General features: G+C 42.1%; 1 protein-coding gene across 2 annotated transcripts in view; it reads left to right on the top strand.

Annotated features, from left to right (window-relative positions):
- GRPR (gastrin releasing peptide receptor) overlaps positions 1-16,463 on the top strand; it is a 32,656-nt gene extending 16,193 nt beyond the window's left edge. Inside the window, exons 2-4 of one of the 2 annotated variants that reach the window (XR_003522697.1) lie at positions 11,408-11,759; positions 13,358-14,037; positions 16,069-16,463. Coding sequence is in view for 1 of the 2 variants with exons in the window: in XM_027608920.1 (XP_027464721.1) it covers positions 11,408-11,759; positions 13,358-13,747 (742 nt within the window). In the remaining variant the exon portion in view is untranslated. Of the gene's footprint in view, positions 1-11,407; positions 11,760-13,357; positions 15,179-16,068 lie in introns of those variants that run through there. The other variant, XM_027608920.1, reaches the window with a different exon arrangement.
- Positions 16,464-16,873: the final 410 nt, after the last annotated feature.

The following is a 16,873-nucleotide window of genomic DNA, read 5'->3' as shown; positions in this document are numbered from 1 at the left end:
TCAGTTGGTTCTTAATTAAGATGCCCTCAAAGTTGCCTGGTGACAAACTTATAAACTTTTCTTCCCTCCCCCCCATCCTTCCTTTTTTCCTAAGTGTATTGTGGTGAAACATACATAACATAAAATTGACTATTTTAATCATTTTGAAGCACTCAGTTCTATGGCATTCTATGGTACATTCACATGGTTGTACAACCATCACCACCATCCGCCCCCAGAACTGTTTTCATCTTCCCAACCTGAAACTCCCTACCTATTAAACAGTAACTGTCCTTTCTTTCTTTCACTGTACTGTCTTCTCTTTGCCTCTTTCTTTTATTGTTAATTTTTGGAGGTCACATTTAGTGGAGCACTACTCATAGTGAGGACAAATTCAAAAGCACTGAATTTGAAATGATGTCTGAGTTTGAGCCCTGGTTCTTCTCATTGTCAACTGTGTGACTTTGGGCAAACCACTCTATAGGTCTCAGTTTTCGATCTATAAAATGGAGATAAGGGTATTTACTTTTAATATGTCATAGGACTACTATAATTTTTGTAACAATGAAATGAGACAATGTATTGACTTCTTTATAAAATGATAGAATGCCTAGTCAAAAGAGTGTTTGTTATTAGCATGAGTGTTATTTATGTTCATAAGGGAGCTGAGAGGATGTTGAAATCTCAACCAGGTGTTGTTCAGGGGACAATCATTTCTTTTCATGGACTGCAATAGCCTTTTATTTAAATCGTGCTTCCTAGTTCTCAAAGTGCTTTTGAAACACCTCATTTAGCACCTCCTTATAGCAAGTAAGGTTGATATCATTAGTTTCATTTCACAGATGAAGGAAATGGAGATCTGAAAGTCTCATGGTTTAAGATCTGGACCCAGGACCTCTGTTCAACTCCGAGCTCTGCCACTTGCTGGCTGTGTGAGCTCGGGTGACCTGGTTCACCTCCTTGTGCCTCAGATTCTTCATCTGTAAGAAGAGGATGATCACAGTAGTACCTACTTCCTTGCATCATTATCAGGGATTCAAAAAGTTAATCCTTAAAAAGTGTTAGGAGCTGTACCAGGCACATAGTCTCATATATAAGTTTTTGTTGAATAAATAGTATAAAATAAAATAAAAGGAAACAGGGACAGCATGCTTTTGTAAAAAGAGCAAATTATGGAAGTGGGTGTAGCACACAGGGCTCCCGGTCTCCCTTCAGTCCTTCCCTCTCACTGTCTTGGGCTCCTTCACCACGCTAACACTGCCGGGATCAACCTTCTGGGCCAGGGGACCCAATAAGCTACAAAGTTGGGTCAACATTTCCCCCTGTATGAAGCCTCTCATAAAAGGTTATTTAAATATAGTGCTGTTAAATTTTTGTAATTAGATACAGTGACTCATATGCCATGATGGTATTTTTGAGCTTTAATAATTCCTATTTTGAGAAAAAAAAGATAATTTGATTGAGATAATTTAGAAATTCTATTTTAATCCCCAATAATTCGAAATATATTCAAAAACTAACATTGTCTCTGATATTTCATTTTCTGCATGTGTTTGATAAACTGATGGGACCGGGAGAAGAATTTACATAGTGGTTGCTATTGGTGGCCCACCCATATCCCTCACACTCCCTAGAGGTCCCTTACAGACCTGGGCTTGCTGCTTTTTTCTGACCGAGAGCGATACCTGGCCATGGGAAGGTTTGAGGCAGGTGGGAGTGCTCCAGAATTAACAGTGGAGGACCACTCTCAACCAAAGAGGGATGGCAGTCCACGGGAAACACCTCAGCCTCCTCACGCTTTGGTGGCACAGTTCTGGAATGTGCTCCAGTTGCCCAGAATGGCACACTTCCTTGGCTTCCATTCCCTCCCTGTCCCACCTCCCCACTCCCTCCCTGTGCTTCCTGGGATCCCCCCTCGAACAAACTACCTGCACCTAAATCCTTGTCTCGGGGTCTGTTTGGCAGTGAATGACAATTCATGAAGATAATTTATTACCCTGAGTCTATTCTACCTTCCACCCTAGAGCACGGGTGATTTTTCTCCGTCTTTGTGATTCTTCCCTATTCTCTATCTTCTATGTTACTCGGTCGAGCAAATGCAAATGCAGGCCATGTCTAACTACAACTCGCAAGTGGGATTTATAAACGTGCTTCAAACTTTTGGGCTCATAAATTGCTGAAACAGTCTAACAAGTTATAAATATATGTTCTTCCCTCCATAACATTTTTTGAGGAATGGCCTACGAACAGCTTGTGGCAGGATATGTGCGCGACGACTGAAATGGAACCGGGTGACTGCTCTCCTTTGTCATTGGAGACATACCCACCGGCAACTGTAATATTTCATCCTGCTTATACCCCTTCTGACAAATTCCTTTACAGGACTAGCACTGAGCTTTGGAATTAGGTCATCCTGCTGAAACCCGTTTGGGGCCCAAGCATCAATATTTGCCCAACTCTTTCCACCAGGGCACCATGAGATGTCCAACAATTGTTTGCACTCTCTTTCCATTTTATACCTCAGCCTCTGCATCCCTCGTAGCCTAGAAACAGTACCTACACTTCTGAACCTTCTTCAGGTCAGCACCCCTTTCTCTAGCCCTGTGCCAGCCTCTGGATTTTAGACCTTCCCTGACGCCATTTTCAGCTTGGCTCCCAATGTCTCATTCAGATGGCCTCTTGCCCTGCAGCCTCTGACTTTACTAAAGAGCTCAGACCTCCCTCTAGGCCCAGGCCACAGGGAACTTCAGGGTGTGTATATGGCAGTGAAAGATGCAGGAGATTCAGTATAACAGACTCAAGGAAGGAAGGAATTTTGTGTCTGCTTAGAACCACTGTGTTTTCATCATGGATAGAGCAGGTGGGGAACAGACATTCTAATAAATTTTTTGTGTTTCTCCCTTAATTTCAATACCAGCAAAATGGGGCAGATTTTGCCACCCCAACATGTGCCTCTGGCATAAGGATGACTTTAGGCTGATTATTTTTTAAGAAACAGCAGACATAGGACAGGCTCCGAAAATCCTAATCAAAGTTACCCTTTTGTAAGAGACACTGACATTTATAAGGGAAATCTCCATCTGTGAGGACTGCAAAGTGGGGTTCATGCCCGCCAGGAGAGGTGCAACCTGATCTAACAGGTAAGGGAGGAAAGTGTCAAAACTTCTATTTATATTGATTTTTATTTAAAAATAAAGATGAATTAAACGTTAGTAATATATAGTGGTTTGAACTGAGGCTCACTCTCTACCTGAGTCCACATCAGATGATCCCTTATCATGTGCAGCTCAGGCGGCAGGACTACAAGGGCCCGACATACAGAAGGCTCAACCATGGCACCTCATTCTTCCCTGCACCTTCAGGTTTTGGAGAGGCTTCAAATGGATATGTGGCTTTAAAATATTCCTGCAAAACAAAACCCCACAGATTGTCAATGATACTAAAATTGCAAGCCCAAGAGAACAATATGAATATAACAAAGAAGACAGTTCCCTCATTCCTGGTACAGGCACTAATCAGATAAGACACATTCAATCACATTAGAATTACAATAAAGTTTTTCTGATGACAAACAGGTTGACAGTTAATAAAAGAGAATAAACTATATAACACATTATTATTTTTTTTTTATATAAGTAGGCTCCACGCCCAGCATGGAGCCCAGTGTGGGGCTTGAACTTGCAACCCTGAGATCAAGACCTGAGCTGAGCCAACCAGGTGCCCCTAACACATTATTTTGAATTTGTTATTTTACTGTTAGTTTATCTCTTTTTTTAGTTTATCTTTTGAAAATTCTATATTTTAGCATGTTCTCTCCCTTGCTTGTGAACTTCTGTATAATACCCACCCACACTCAACAATGAACATTTCCTAGACTTTGTTCTTGCTCTACAGTGCGTGTGTGGGTGGGTGGGCGGGTGGGTGTACACACACATTTGTTTGCTTGTTTTGTTTTATTTTGTTGAACTCTGCAAAGTAAGGTGCAAATATCCTGAGTATTTCAGTGTGTATGCCCTAAGAACATGGACACTCTTCTGTAGAACCCCAATACCATTATCACACCTAATGAAATTAACAATAATTCCTTAATACCATCTGATATGTAATCACATTTCCCCCATTTTCAAAAAAAAAAAAAGGTAATTCATTACTTTAGAAAAAAAAAATCCAGGATCAAATTAAGGCATATGCATTGCATTTGGTTGTTATATTTCTCTTTTTCCCAGTCCTATTGAGATACAAGTGACATAACATTGTATAAGTTTAAGATGCATAACATAATGATTTTCTGTATGTACATATTGTGAAAAGGGTTGTTATATCTCTTTTATCTCCTTTAAGGTGTTAACAGTAGCTCCCCTATATTCTTCTAAAAAAACGATGTTGACTGTTTTGATGAATCTAAGCGAGTTATCTTGTAGAATGTGCCAGAATTGGATTTGTCTGATTGTTTCCTCATATACAGATTCAGGTTAAAAATTTTGGGCAAGATGACTGCATAGGCAAGGTTGTGTTCTTCCCATTGCATTTTATCAGGAGGCACATGATCTCAGATGGTCCCATTATTGGTGATGTTAAATTTAATCTGGGCCAAATTATGAATTTCATGGGCCCTTGGCACTTTTACCTTCATGAGACCCTTTCTCCATAAAAAAAATGTTGAGAATTATATTTTATAATTATATCAGCATAAAGATAAATATAATCCAAGATGGATTATATTCATTTTTTTCTTCTCATTTTAAAAGAAATTGAGGCACTTTTCAAAACCCCTAAAAGTATCGTGGGCCATAGGCCTTGTGCCTACTCTAACTAGTAGAGAAGTTCACCCTGGATTTGACCACCTGGTTAAAGGAGTGACTTCTGGACCTCCCCAACATAAAGGTACATTTTCCTCTTTGCAATTAGATAGTAGTCTATGGGGAGACTCTTTGAGACTATGTGAATATCCTGTTCCCCTAAAACCTCTCCCTCAGTGGTTTTATCATTTTTGCCGGAATCACTGATTACACAGAAGACTGCAGTTATTATCTCCTGTGGAGGGATGAGAATACTGAAGTGCAGAGTCCATGATTTGTCCAAGACCATAAGTCTACTTGGTAGATTCACCATTAGGAACCAGATCTCTGCTCCCAAGTCCACATTAGAGGCCAGAGAAAACCAGAGTATATCAAGGAGTGAAAAAGAGCATTGGAGTTATTCAGCCTGGAGAGAACAGAAAAGGAGAACTGTAATCTGTTACATACTTAAAGATAATGGTTGGATGCGCACCAAGGACCAGCAAGTTCTCCATTGGCAGAGTAATAGCTCAAAGGGAGATAAGATGCCATTGCTCTGGATTATAGTCATTTTACAAGTCAGCTAATAATCGCCTCACATTTCTTCAGAAAAGTTCCTGGTGTTATTCTCAGGAGAAAATAAAGCTGATGTTTAATAGCCTTGTCAAATCTGATTAGGTGTTAGGATTCTAATTTAAATGCTGGCAATGTGCCAATTACCTAGAGACCATTTAATTCCTTTAAGTTTTCTCTTCACCTCAGTCCACTCTCGGTAGTATGCATCAGGAGATTTTAAAATATTGTTGTTCAACAATTCCTACAGACTTCAGTAGGTAATTATGGACAAATGAAGGCTGAAATGCTGCGTTCTTAAAAATAAATACACTGCCCATATTTGAATAAAAGACATACTCTTCTGTGGGCAAAGGTTTCCAACCCTGGGTGTGGGAGTCCGGTACTGCTACTTGCCAAAAAATCTCTTTGAGACATTAATCTTATTACACAGAATGTTTCTCACCTTTCCAATGTTTGCATAAGAAAAATGAAGCACAGATGTTTTTAGGAGTGGGAAGCAATTGTCTTGAGCCCCATAGTATCAGAGGAGTGAATTTGTCAGTCTATGGAAGAATGATTCTTACTAAATATGTAAAAGTGTATCTACTCTCATTTTTGAGAAGTCAGGAACAAGAGACACAGCTGCAAGTCACACATTATTAATTAATTAGAAAGTATGCACTGAGCCTCTACTTTGAAGTAAGTGGTATGCAGAACAAGGGACCTGGAGCATTTTTAGTGATACAGAAAGAAGAGAAGAGGAACAGATGTAAGCTTCTAAGCTCGGGACATTTATTCTAATAAATAGGTAGAAAAGACATACCCATGGAAAGCTAGCAAACAATTCAAGATGGTGCATAGTAAATATAAAATGAAAAAACATTGATAATCCTATCATAAAATTAGACAGTTTAGGAGAAAGAACAGGAATTATGGAGGCCTAGATTGAGCAGCAAAAGCTTCATCAATATGGTGCTTATCAACTGGAATTTGGAAGGATAGGATTCAGATGAATGGAGACTGGGACTGGGCAGAAAGAAAGGAGGAAGGCAGGAAAGTAATGGAGAATTTAGGAACAGACCATAGACTAGTTTATCTCTTGGGTACAATTAAAATTGATCATTCATTCTTTCACAGGGCAGCAAGTAGGGGATGATGTATGAAAAATGATGCTGGAAACATCTGATGATAACTTTAAATGTCCATCATGTCTAACTGTTCTAGATAAGGCTCTTTTGCTGACAAAGAACAGAAGCCACTCAAACTAACTCAAGTGAAAAGGAAATAGGAGAATTGTAAGACTAACAGGAGACCTCTTGTACATTCAAAAGCAGTTCATGGGCCAGGAACAAAGGACCCTCCATTTGACTTAGGGCCACATCATCTCAGCTTTTTTTTTTTTTTTTTCTTTTCCCTTTTCTTGGGGGGGGGGAGGGGCAGAGGGAGAGAGAGAGTCTCAAGCAGACTACATGCTGAGCACAGAGCCCAACACAGGACTCAATCTCACAACCCTGAGATCACGACCTGAGCCGAAACCAAGAGTCAGATGCTCAACTGACTATGCCACCCAGGCGCCCCTTGGGAGAGAGAGAATCTTAAGCAGATTCCACACTCAGTGAGGAGCCTGACTCGGGGCTCAATCTCACAACTCTGAGATCGTGACCTGAGCTGAAATCAAGAGTTGGACGCTTAACCGACTGAGCCACTCAGGCGCCCCATCAGCTTCCTTTATGTCTGCCTTATTCTTTCTCTTTCTCTCAGTCTACCTCCTCTGCTTATTTATCTTGCACATGGTTAAAATATGCCAATCCCATTTTTTTTAAAGATTTTATTTATTTGACAGAGAGAGACACAGCGAGCGAGGGAACACAAGTGAGGGAGAGGGAGAAGCAGGCTTCCCGCTGAGCAGGGAGCCCAATGTGGGGCTCGATCCAGGACCCCGGGATCATGACCTGAGCCAAAGGCAGACGCTTAATGACTGAGCCACCCAGGCGCCCCCCCCAATCCCTTTCTTGACATCAAAATCTTTTACTTCCAGCATCTGTTATTGACTAACTACATCCTCTCATTTTTTCAGTTTAAATGCTTAAGAGAAAGAGAGGCTCTACTATTTAGTAGTTGGTCAGGCAGTTCACTGGCTGGTTTAGATTAAGTATCCACCCCAGTCCAACTAGCCATCACTCCTAAATAAGAACTCCCCCCCCAAAACAAACAAACAAACAACTCCCCCCACCGCCCCCACCAGAGGTGTCTCCCTGCATTGGGAGCTCTAGGGAGAGCTATCTAAACCAGAAGAAGAAATAGACTGACATGTCCCATGCTCTATAGAACCATTAGACTTCCAGGGACCATTTGGTGTGTTCCATACACATTTGGGAAACTTCTGGTCTGTTTCTCTGCTTCTAAGAAGGATTTCCCCAGAGCTTTTATCCTGAAAGGAGTTGGTCCTCAATCGAATGCTGACTCCACCACTTTTTTTTTTTTTAAGATTTTATTTATTTATTTAACAGAGAGAGGCACAACGAGAGAGGGAACACAAGCAGGGGGAGTGGGAGAGGGAGAAGCAGGCTTCCCCACAGAGGCGGAAGCCCGATGTGGGGCTTGATCCCAGGACCCTGGGATCATGACCTGAGCCGAAGGCAGACGCTTAACGACCGAGCCACCCAGGCGCCCCGACTCTACCACTTCTGAAAGTAAGCTTCAGTTTGTCACCTGTAGAATGAGGATAATAGCACCCATCTGTCGTCTGGACATAAATGAGATAATGCAGATGCTATCCTCTGCTTGGCACAAAGCAGGAACTTAGTAAATGGGATTTCTTTAATTACTTTTGATATTTTATGAATATTCAATAACAGAAAATTATTTGCAGTGCATTTTTACTTATTTTTTAATTACACAAGTGATATATGAATGTACCTGAATATTTAAAAGCAATTCCTAGACATTATATTAATTCAGTGTAAATATATTCATGGTAAATATTTTAGGGTGTTTTTAATAAATAAAGTCTTTTTAAAAACACAGAACCACAATACCTAGTATATTAAAAATAATTTCTTAATATCACCAGTACTAAATCTATATTCGATTTTCCTTGATAGTCTCAAAAACAACTTTTTATGGTTGTTTGTTTTGAATCAAAATCCAAAATTGCACTTAATATGTATTACACATCCCAGTAGGTCTATAACCATTCTCCTTCCTTTTTAAAAAATTTTTTTTCTCCTTTTCTATGCCATGTATTTGTTGGGAAAAAAATGGAGTCATTCCTGTAGAATTTTCCAATTTGGGATTTGACTGCATCTTCATCATTTAGCAGATTCTTTTATCCCTACGTTTTCTGAAAACTGCTACATAGATATAGAGGCTTATTTAGATTCAAATTGTTTTTCTGGCAAAACTAGAAAACTGTAATGTTTTTATACTATCTTTTATGTTTAAAAGTTGTGAATTTGAAATAGCAGCTCAACAGTTCCCATGGCATTTTGCACTTAGCAGTACAAGATTCCCAAGAGAAAAGGAGGTAAGCCATTCACTCTGGTTTCTGCCTCATGCAGAAATGAGTCACTCCTGCAGGAGTGAATCACCTTCACTTGGAGAATTAATGGTACTTATGACTGCTGTCTGCCAGAAAATGCAGATGGAAGTCATAATTACTACTTTATCTGTAATTGATTTATCAGAGATAGCTTTAGTCATATATATCTTTGGCTGAAGATGTTCACGTACCTTTAATTAAAGATATAAATTCCTTGCCTACATTCTAAACTAGGAACAAAAATGTTTGAGATGACTAGTGAGTAGAGAAAGTGCCAGAAGAAAATAAAACATCCTTTGAAATTTTTATGTTTTTCTGTAATGGTTTAAAATGAATCAATATAATCTATGGATGGAAAAAGCAAACTGAGGTACACTGAAGCAGGACTATAGTATTGTTCTGGAGTGCTGGGGATGCCCATTAAATAAGAGCCCTCTCTTCTCTACCTGTGTTAGGAACAGAGAGCTAGATAAAGAAATCGAGAACAATAAAAATAATTGCTTCTATGCCTGATAAAGCTATTTGGAGAAGTGACTTGGGTCCACAGCAATAATGAACTTGCAAACACCTGATTTCCTACATTACATGTCCCATTCCCCTAGTCAGGGACAACCATAGGCCTCTCTGAGCCCAGCGTACATGCCAGGTTCTTTTTCTCAAACTCACCTCTTAATAACTCACTCCCCTTTCCCTGGAGGGAGGCAGAAAGTGAATGAGGAATCAGGGTACAGCAAAGAGTGGTAACTCAATGGAAGTTTAATCAACATGGAAGCAAGTGGAAACAAGTGTTCCCCCATCACTGAAGTCCATCATATAAAAGAGTATCAGTGGTAGAACCAGTTTTAACACAGCATTTTCAGCAATGAACACCCTCACATTTAGCTGGTCCCAACACACATCAACTTCCCCACTATTGCAGCTCATGTTCGACTGAACAAATATTTGTGGAATGTGTGCAGATCACAGTGCTGGCAGATGCCAAGATGGAAGACACTCTTTGCCCACCAGAGGCTCATCCTCTAGTGGGTTCTCAGAGAAGTGCACACAAAACTGGTGTGCACCCCACTGTGCTAGGTGTTGTACGGGGAGTTGTGGCAGACGTTGAGATGCTCTGCTCAGACCTCCCTTGAAGAAAAGATTCACTATCCAGCTGCAGGAACTGTGGTGAGCTGACAGCCTCCAGTTGTTGGTTCCTTCAGAGTTCACTTCCGCTTTCAAGCTATGGTCAATGCTCTTCTTGGACAGTTCCTCAGTTCCTGCCCAGTGACTAAACCAGATAGTAACTAAGGTCACACTCTTTTTGGGTGGCCCCAGCCCATGACTAGCAAAGTGGTGATACAAGGGCCTGGCCATTTCCATCCAAGACAGGACTCCTCCGCTGGGCAATCTCTGTTACCAAGCTCCCCATTAGGCTGGCATAGGGTGACCAGCTGTCCTGGTTTGCTGGGACTGAGAGATTTCCCAGGATGTAGGACTTTCAGTGCTAAAATTGGGCAATTTCCAGACAAATTAGGATGGCTGGTCACTTTCACTAGTGTAGACCTTGTCAGGTCTGCCTCAGGGTCTGACAGCTCCCTTCCATCCAATCTTGCATCCTTCCCTTTGCCTTTCACAAGTATTACTCCCCAATAAACTCTTTGTCCTCCTGGTTTCATCTCACTGTCTGCTTCCCAGAGCATCCAAGACAGGGGCCCATATAGCACAGAACCCAGGAGGGACCTGAATACTGCAAGAGATGAGACTGAAAGAGAGAAGGAGGGCAGGGGAAGATTAATTTGACAATTATGGGGATGCTCCTGGTATAACTTTTTCAGTGGGCTATTTGTCCTGCACCCTTTGGAAAAGCAAAGAGGCAAACGTAAATACTCAGACTTCAGGCTCCCTAAAAGGCATCTGAATACTCAAAACGAAGGCTTTGCCAAAACAAACAAATAAACGAACCTAACCTTCTTGTCCCTGTGTCCTTCTTTAGTTTTTTTAGAAGATTTATTTATTTTAGAGAGTGAGAGAGAGAAAGAGTGCAAGTGGGGGAAGGGGCAGAGGGAGAGGGAGAGAGAATCTCAAGCAGACACTGCCCGCGCTGAGTGTGGAAACTGACTCGGGGCTCGATCCCAAGACCCTGAGATCATGAGCTGAGTCGAAACCAAGGGTCAAACGCTTAACCCACTGAGCCACCCAGGTGCCCCCCCTGCCGTGTCCTTCTTTAAACATGCCTGTTACTAATTTCTATGATTTAAGAAGAAAAATGAATGGAGCTTCAGCTTTTCTGCAAAGTATTCTTAAACTCAGGAGAAATTGTGGGTGAAGAAATGGGAACACATCCTCCAGAGCCAGGACTAGGATAAGGAGAGCAAGGCACTCAGGTATAACATTTAGGGAGGCCCTCATTGTCATGGTGGTGTGAGTACAGAGTCTGCACCTGCATGAACCTGAGAGTGAGCACCTCCTTAAATACTGCACCCAGCTGCCTGGCTTGCCTCACCCTAGTCCCAGCCCTGGCATCCATAATAATATTAGGCAGTTTACACACAACATTGGCTCTTTCCTGCCCCAGGTACAAAGCCATCGTCCGGCCAATGGATATCCAGGCCTCCCACGCTCTGATGAAGATCTGCCTCAAAGCTGCATTGATCTGGATTATCTCCATGCTTTTGGCCATCCCGGAGGCTGTGTTTTCTGATCTACATCCCTTCCATGAGGAAAGCACCAACCAGACCTTCATTAGCTGTGCCCCATACCCACACTCTAATGAGCTGCACCCCAAAATTCACTCCATGGCTTCCTTCCTGGTCTTCTACATCATCCCACTGTCGATTATCTCTGTCTACTACTACTTCATTGCTAGAAATCTGATCCAGAGTGCTTACAATCTGCCTGTGGAAGGGAATATACATGTCAAGAAGCAGGTGGGTGCTTAGGATTGATTCATTTCCTCTTTAGGGCTTGGCTCTCTTTTGCACGCCACTGGCAAGTACATTATTTAGGTGGTCACGTCACCTGATTCTGCAATTAGAGGAGGTGGGTGATGGTAAATGGAAACTCCTAACCACAGAAGCCCAGGAATTCAGGTGTTCTTTATAATCTTGTTCTCTTACTAAAGACCTAAGCTAGGGAGGTGTTGAGAATCTGGAAGATTTGAAGGATGGGTTTCTTTTTGAGAACTATCTGAAAAAGTATTGTTGACAAAATAAAATATTGAGACTCATAGGGATGTGACGTCTTTAAACTCCAGTCACACTGTTTGGATAGGAAAAGAGTTACCACATGGGCACAAAGCAGAGGGAGCAGGAAAATAAGGCTGGTTGAAGAAACAGAAGTAGTTTGATTAAGACAGGCTCACACTGATTTGGGTTCAAATCTAAACTTAATGACTAACTCACTCTCTCTGAGCCTCAGTTCTGTTACCCATGATATAGGGTGATAACCCCACTATTATAAGGCCGTGTGACGATTAAAAGACAGAGCACATGTGTGACCTAGAATGCCCAGAATGCAGAATGCCCTCCGTATGTGTTAGACTCCCTCCGCCATCCCCCATAACGCTGCATAATTTCAAACTTCAGGTATGAATAGCAGAAACCAGGGGCTCCAGCTTTCTCCTCTTTGTCGGTGCTTGCTTTCTAGTCCAAATGTAGATCATGTGGGATTTATGATGGAAAAAGCAGAAAGACTCCCCATCCGTTTAAATGTACAGCTGACTCAGTTGGCGGCTTCACCCTTTAAAGTTCCTTTTTTTTTTTTTTTTGCCTCAATTACGAGGAGAGCATAGCAGTTCTCAGTGAAACGGTCTCCATATTTGAAAGACCTCTCAATAGCGAACATCCGTTGTACCTCAGATTCTTTAATAAGAAAGATGGTTCCCCTTTGCAGAAGTAGCAGAGGGTGTTGGGAGCAAAAGGAGACGCTCAGCCCACTTTGTCTAAGGACCTTCCTGTAGAGTATAGCCCAGAAATAACTTGAGATTAAAAAATAATAATAATAGGAAGTTATTTTGGCTTGGCCAATGAGAAAGAACAAAGCTGGCTGCTTTTTTTGAGCATCAGAGGAAATAAGAAATGATTAACTGTGGAGCCAAGAAAGATGTGAAGTCATAGGGCTGATAAACCGCACCAGTGTTCTCCTGAGGAAAAAGAGGTCACTTACTAAAATTTCATTGTGCAAGCCATTCAAGCATGTAATCAACTTTGTTTAAAGATCTGTTCTCAGTGGCATGTTCTAACTATATTCTACTTCATGGATTTCTGCTTCTTGGCTTTTCCATTTCTGTGTTTCTGACCGTCCCCCCTTTTTTCCATCTGTTTCTGTTGCTTTCCTCTCGTTTTATCGGATTTTCTCTTGTCTTTTTTCTCCCGTTGAACTCTTTTTCTGTGGCTTTGTGAGCTCATCTATTTCCCCAATTCTTTTTCCTTGTTTTTTTTTTCTCTGTCTGAATCTTTGTCTCTCTGCATTCATCCCACACCGTCCCTTGGTCCCTCTGTCTCCGCGTGTGTGACTCTCTCGTTAGATTGAATCCCGGAAGCGCCTTGCCAAGACAGTGCTGGTGTTCGTGGGCCTCTTTGCCTTCTGCTGGCTCCCCAACCACATCATCTACCTGTACCGCTCCTACCACTACTCTGAGGTGGACACCTCCATGCTCCACTTCATCACCAGCATCTGCGCCCGCCTCCTGGCCTTCACCAACTCCTGCGTGAACCCTTTCGCCCTCTACCTGCTGAGCAAGAGTTTCAGGAAACAATTCAACACCCAGCTCCTCTGTTGTCGGCCTGGCCTGATGACCCGCTCTCATAGCACCGGCAGAAGTACCACCTGCATGACCTCCTTCAAGAGCACCAACCCCTCTGCGGCCACCTTTAGCCTCATCAATGGAAACATCTGTCATGAAGGGTACGTCTAGGCTGATCCTTGACCCTGTCGCCCCAGGGGTCCCCGGTTTTGCTTTATGGCTAAAGAACCCTCACATCTGTTGTTGTCTCTATACCCTCCAAAGACCCTTTGGAAGGCTATGAGTTTGTAGGCAGGTTGCAGAGAAGCCCAAATGGATTGCTGTGATGTTTGAAAGGCGCATCAAGGCTTACATTTTCCATTTCAACTTCTGAATGCTTCTTCTGATGTAGAGCCAACTCTCCCCTTTTTAGAAAAGGGAATAAGAAATTATTCTTTTAAGCATCAAGCCCTGATATACAGGTATGGCCAATTAAGTCACAGAAACTATATGAGCCACCAGATTTATATAGCAGAAAAATTATACATTAAACGTCCACTTTGTGAAAGACTTCACCTTGTCATTTCTTGAAGCAGAAACTAGCGCTTTAAAAATATGATTTGAATAATTTTTCAGGAATACTTATAATCACAAACCAAGGAACTGTTTTTTACACTCCTAATATGAAAGCCAACTCTATGAAAAAGTCCCATGTATGAGGGACCATTCCCAAACTGATAACACTGGACGCCAGTTTAAAACAAATCCCTGAGTGTTGATTGTTCTTAAAAGATGTTACTGGGGACATAGGAGAAACACTCAACACATCATTTTAAGGCAAAAATACAACCAAACACATAGACACATATACAAAGATCCATGTGAGGCTGTGGATTGATACCTCAGTCTCTGAATTCTAACTCAATGGAGATCCTTTTTGCTGTTTCCCCATTTCAATCATCCATGGCATAGTTAGTTCTACCATAGAAGAGAAATCCTTGTGGGAAAAAATTGATCATACTCTCAGTTCATTATTTATAAGTACATAAAGTATAGTATTTATTTTTGGTATACAGATTTTCAGCCAAATGTATCTACTTAGATTTGGCTGTCCTTGTCTGCTACATTGAAGCAGTAATTTCTTATGGAAAAAAAAAGGGGGGGATCACATCTGAGTGGAAACAGAAACATGTTTACATTTAACACATTTAACATATGCTTACCTAAAGTCTGTGGGAGGAAATGAATAAAATTTCAGTAATATATATTTCTGTTTGAATATGTCTAAGTCATTTACAGGGGGCTTAGCTTTCAGAACGGATTGTAAAAGAGCTACAGATACATTAAGTTTCTAGTTAAGAAGAGTATTTATCCAACAGCCATGTATAGAAAAATACAGGACTGAAATCTGGTTATTTTTCTGAGTAAAGAGATTTGACGATCTTACTTTGGAAACCCTGAACCAAGTTTTTCTTGATTCCACGTTAGGCCGATTCTGCAAGACTGCAAACACGTTAACCCACTTTCAGATAAACCCAGATTCTGCAAATGTGCCCTAAGGTGTAGCCCTCACATCCAAAGACGATTTTAGTTCTGGTTTTCTCTGGCCAAGTGAGAAGGAACTGTCAGCTCTCTTTTCCACAGGGCCTGTATGAAAACATTTTCATCTCTTGATAAAAGGACGCACTCGCTGTCTGCAGAGCTTTAGACGTCAGCACAGAGACAATTGTAAAGACCTGTGTTTACAGCCGTTTTAGCTGGAGCGAGACTTCTTCACTCCCGTCTGCCGCATGCACTTCTATACTGTACCCACCTGCTTTCCTGGTAGTCACTCCATAATGACACGGGACAGTTTGAGAAGCAAGACAGGCAGTGTAGCTGAAAGGACCGAGATCTGTAGCTGGATATCCCAACTCTGTCTACCTGTGAGTTTAGCTGTCAATTTCCCTTCTCTCAACTCATTTTTTCATCTCTAGAAGGAGAGGACAGTACTAAGGTCCCTCTATTGCAAAAACCCTTTGAGTCTTGTCATTGTTTCTAGTTCTGTCTCTAAAGCATTTACACAGCCCACCTGCTCACAGCTGCCCCACTTCTACGTTTGCAACAACTCCTCCTGGGAGACCCTTCAACCCACCTTCTACAGTCCTGTTCACACTAGTGGAATGGAAGGAGACAGACACTGGAATAATTTGTATGAGTCGTGTCTCAGTAGCTTGTTATGTTTTGGAATTAAAGCTGAAAGACACATAAGAAAACATATTGCTCGATCTCCTCATTATACAAAGGGTACTTTTCCTGCTCACCTCCAACCTCCATGCACCTGTCATCATGACCTAGTGCCCCATGACTTTACCCTTAGATTTCTTCAAAACTCTTGAGTATGCACTGACTTTGTACCTAGGTAGGGGCTGCAGTGTCTGGCATTCTGGGTACATAGTGTGACTTGCAGATCTCTGACCTACCTGCTTTCAAAGACACTTTGGGAGTAGGACTCATCTTAATGTCTCCTTCAGGTAACATCGTGGCATAGATCGTGTCGGTCTCCTCCCTAGCTTCTGGACAAACAGTGAGGAGATTGAAGTCTAGTCTAGCTGTGTGTCATGAGACCCATCTTAGCACCTCTTTGGGACTCCTAAATGAAACGGTTGGAGAAGGCCTCTGCCAGCCAGTGACCCAGGACTGGTAAAACTGTTCTGTGAATCAGCTGATGGATGGACCCAAACCTTCTTATTGGGATGGACTTTGCCGGGCCCTTCTCTAGGGAAGTGAACTTCTTATTCCACCTCGAGAACCTAGAATTACGGTGAAAGACACCCCAGCCCCCACGTGATATCACCTCCCTGTTAGGGCAGGGTGTGGCAGGGGCTGGAGCTAAGACATTTCACACCTGGCTTCCAAAGATAATCAGGTTTAGCGCTTATGTCTTTGGTGAGGGAAAAAAATCAATTTTTGCCGTGGAAAACCATCTGTGTTTATTCAATTGACAGACACTACCTTTCAATCTATCTTAAATTGAGCCTCCCTGAGGCAGGCAGCTCAACAGTGATAGATGAAGCAATAAAGCAAGGCAGTCTTCCCACCAACGGCTGCTGCTGGCAGGGAAGGCACAGCTGCTGTGAGGAGCCATATTCCCCAGCAAGGTGGTCCTCCCTGCCTGGCGCAGATGAGGCCCCTCCCTGTTGGTGATCTGATGATTCCCCATAAATGTGGATGGCCAAACCCTGTTCTTCTGGCTGCCTTCACTCCCCCCCCCCACTGAACCTGGCCTTCTGCCCCATTAATGAGCCCTGGATTTCCCGCTTTGCCACACAAACAATT

The sequence above is a fragment of the Zalophus californianus genome, chromosome X (assembly GCF_009762305.2).
Source record: "Zalophus californianus isolate mZalCal1 chromosome X, mZalCal1.pri.v2, whole genome shotgun sequence".
In the NCBI taxonomy this organism is placed as follows: domain Eukaryota; kingdom Metazoa; phylum Chordata; class Mammalia; order Carnivora; family Otariidae; genus Zalophus; species Zalophus californianus.
The sequence above is the reverse complement of the archived record's forward strand: the minus strand, read 5'-3'. Positions and strand labels throughout refer to the sequence as shown.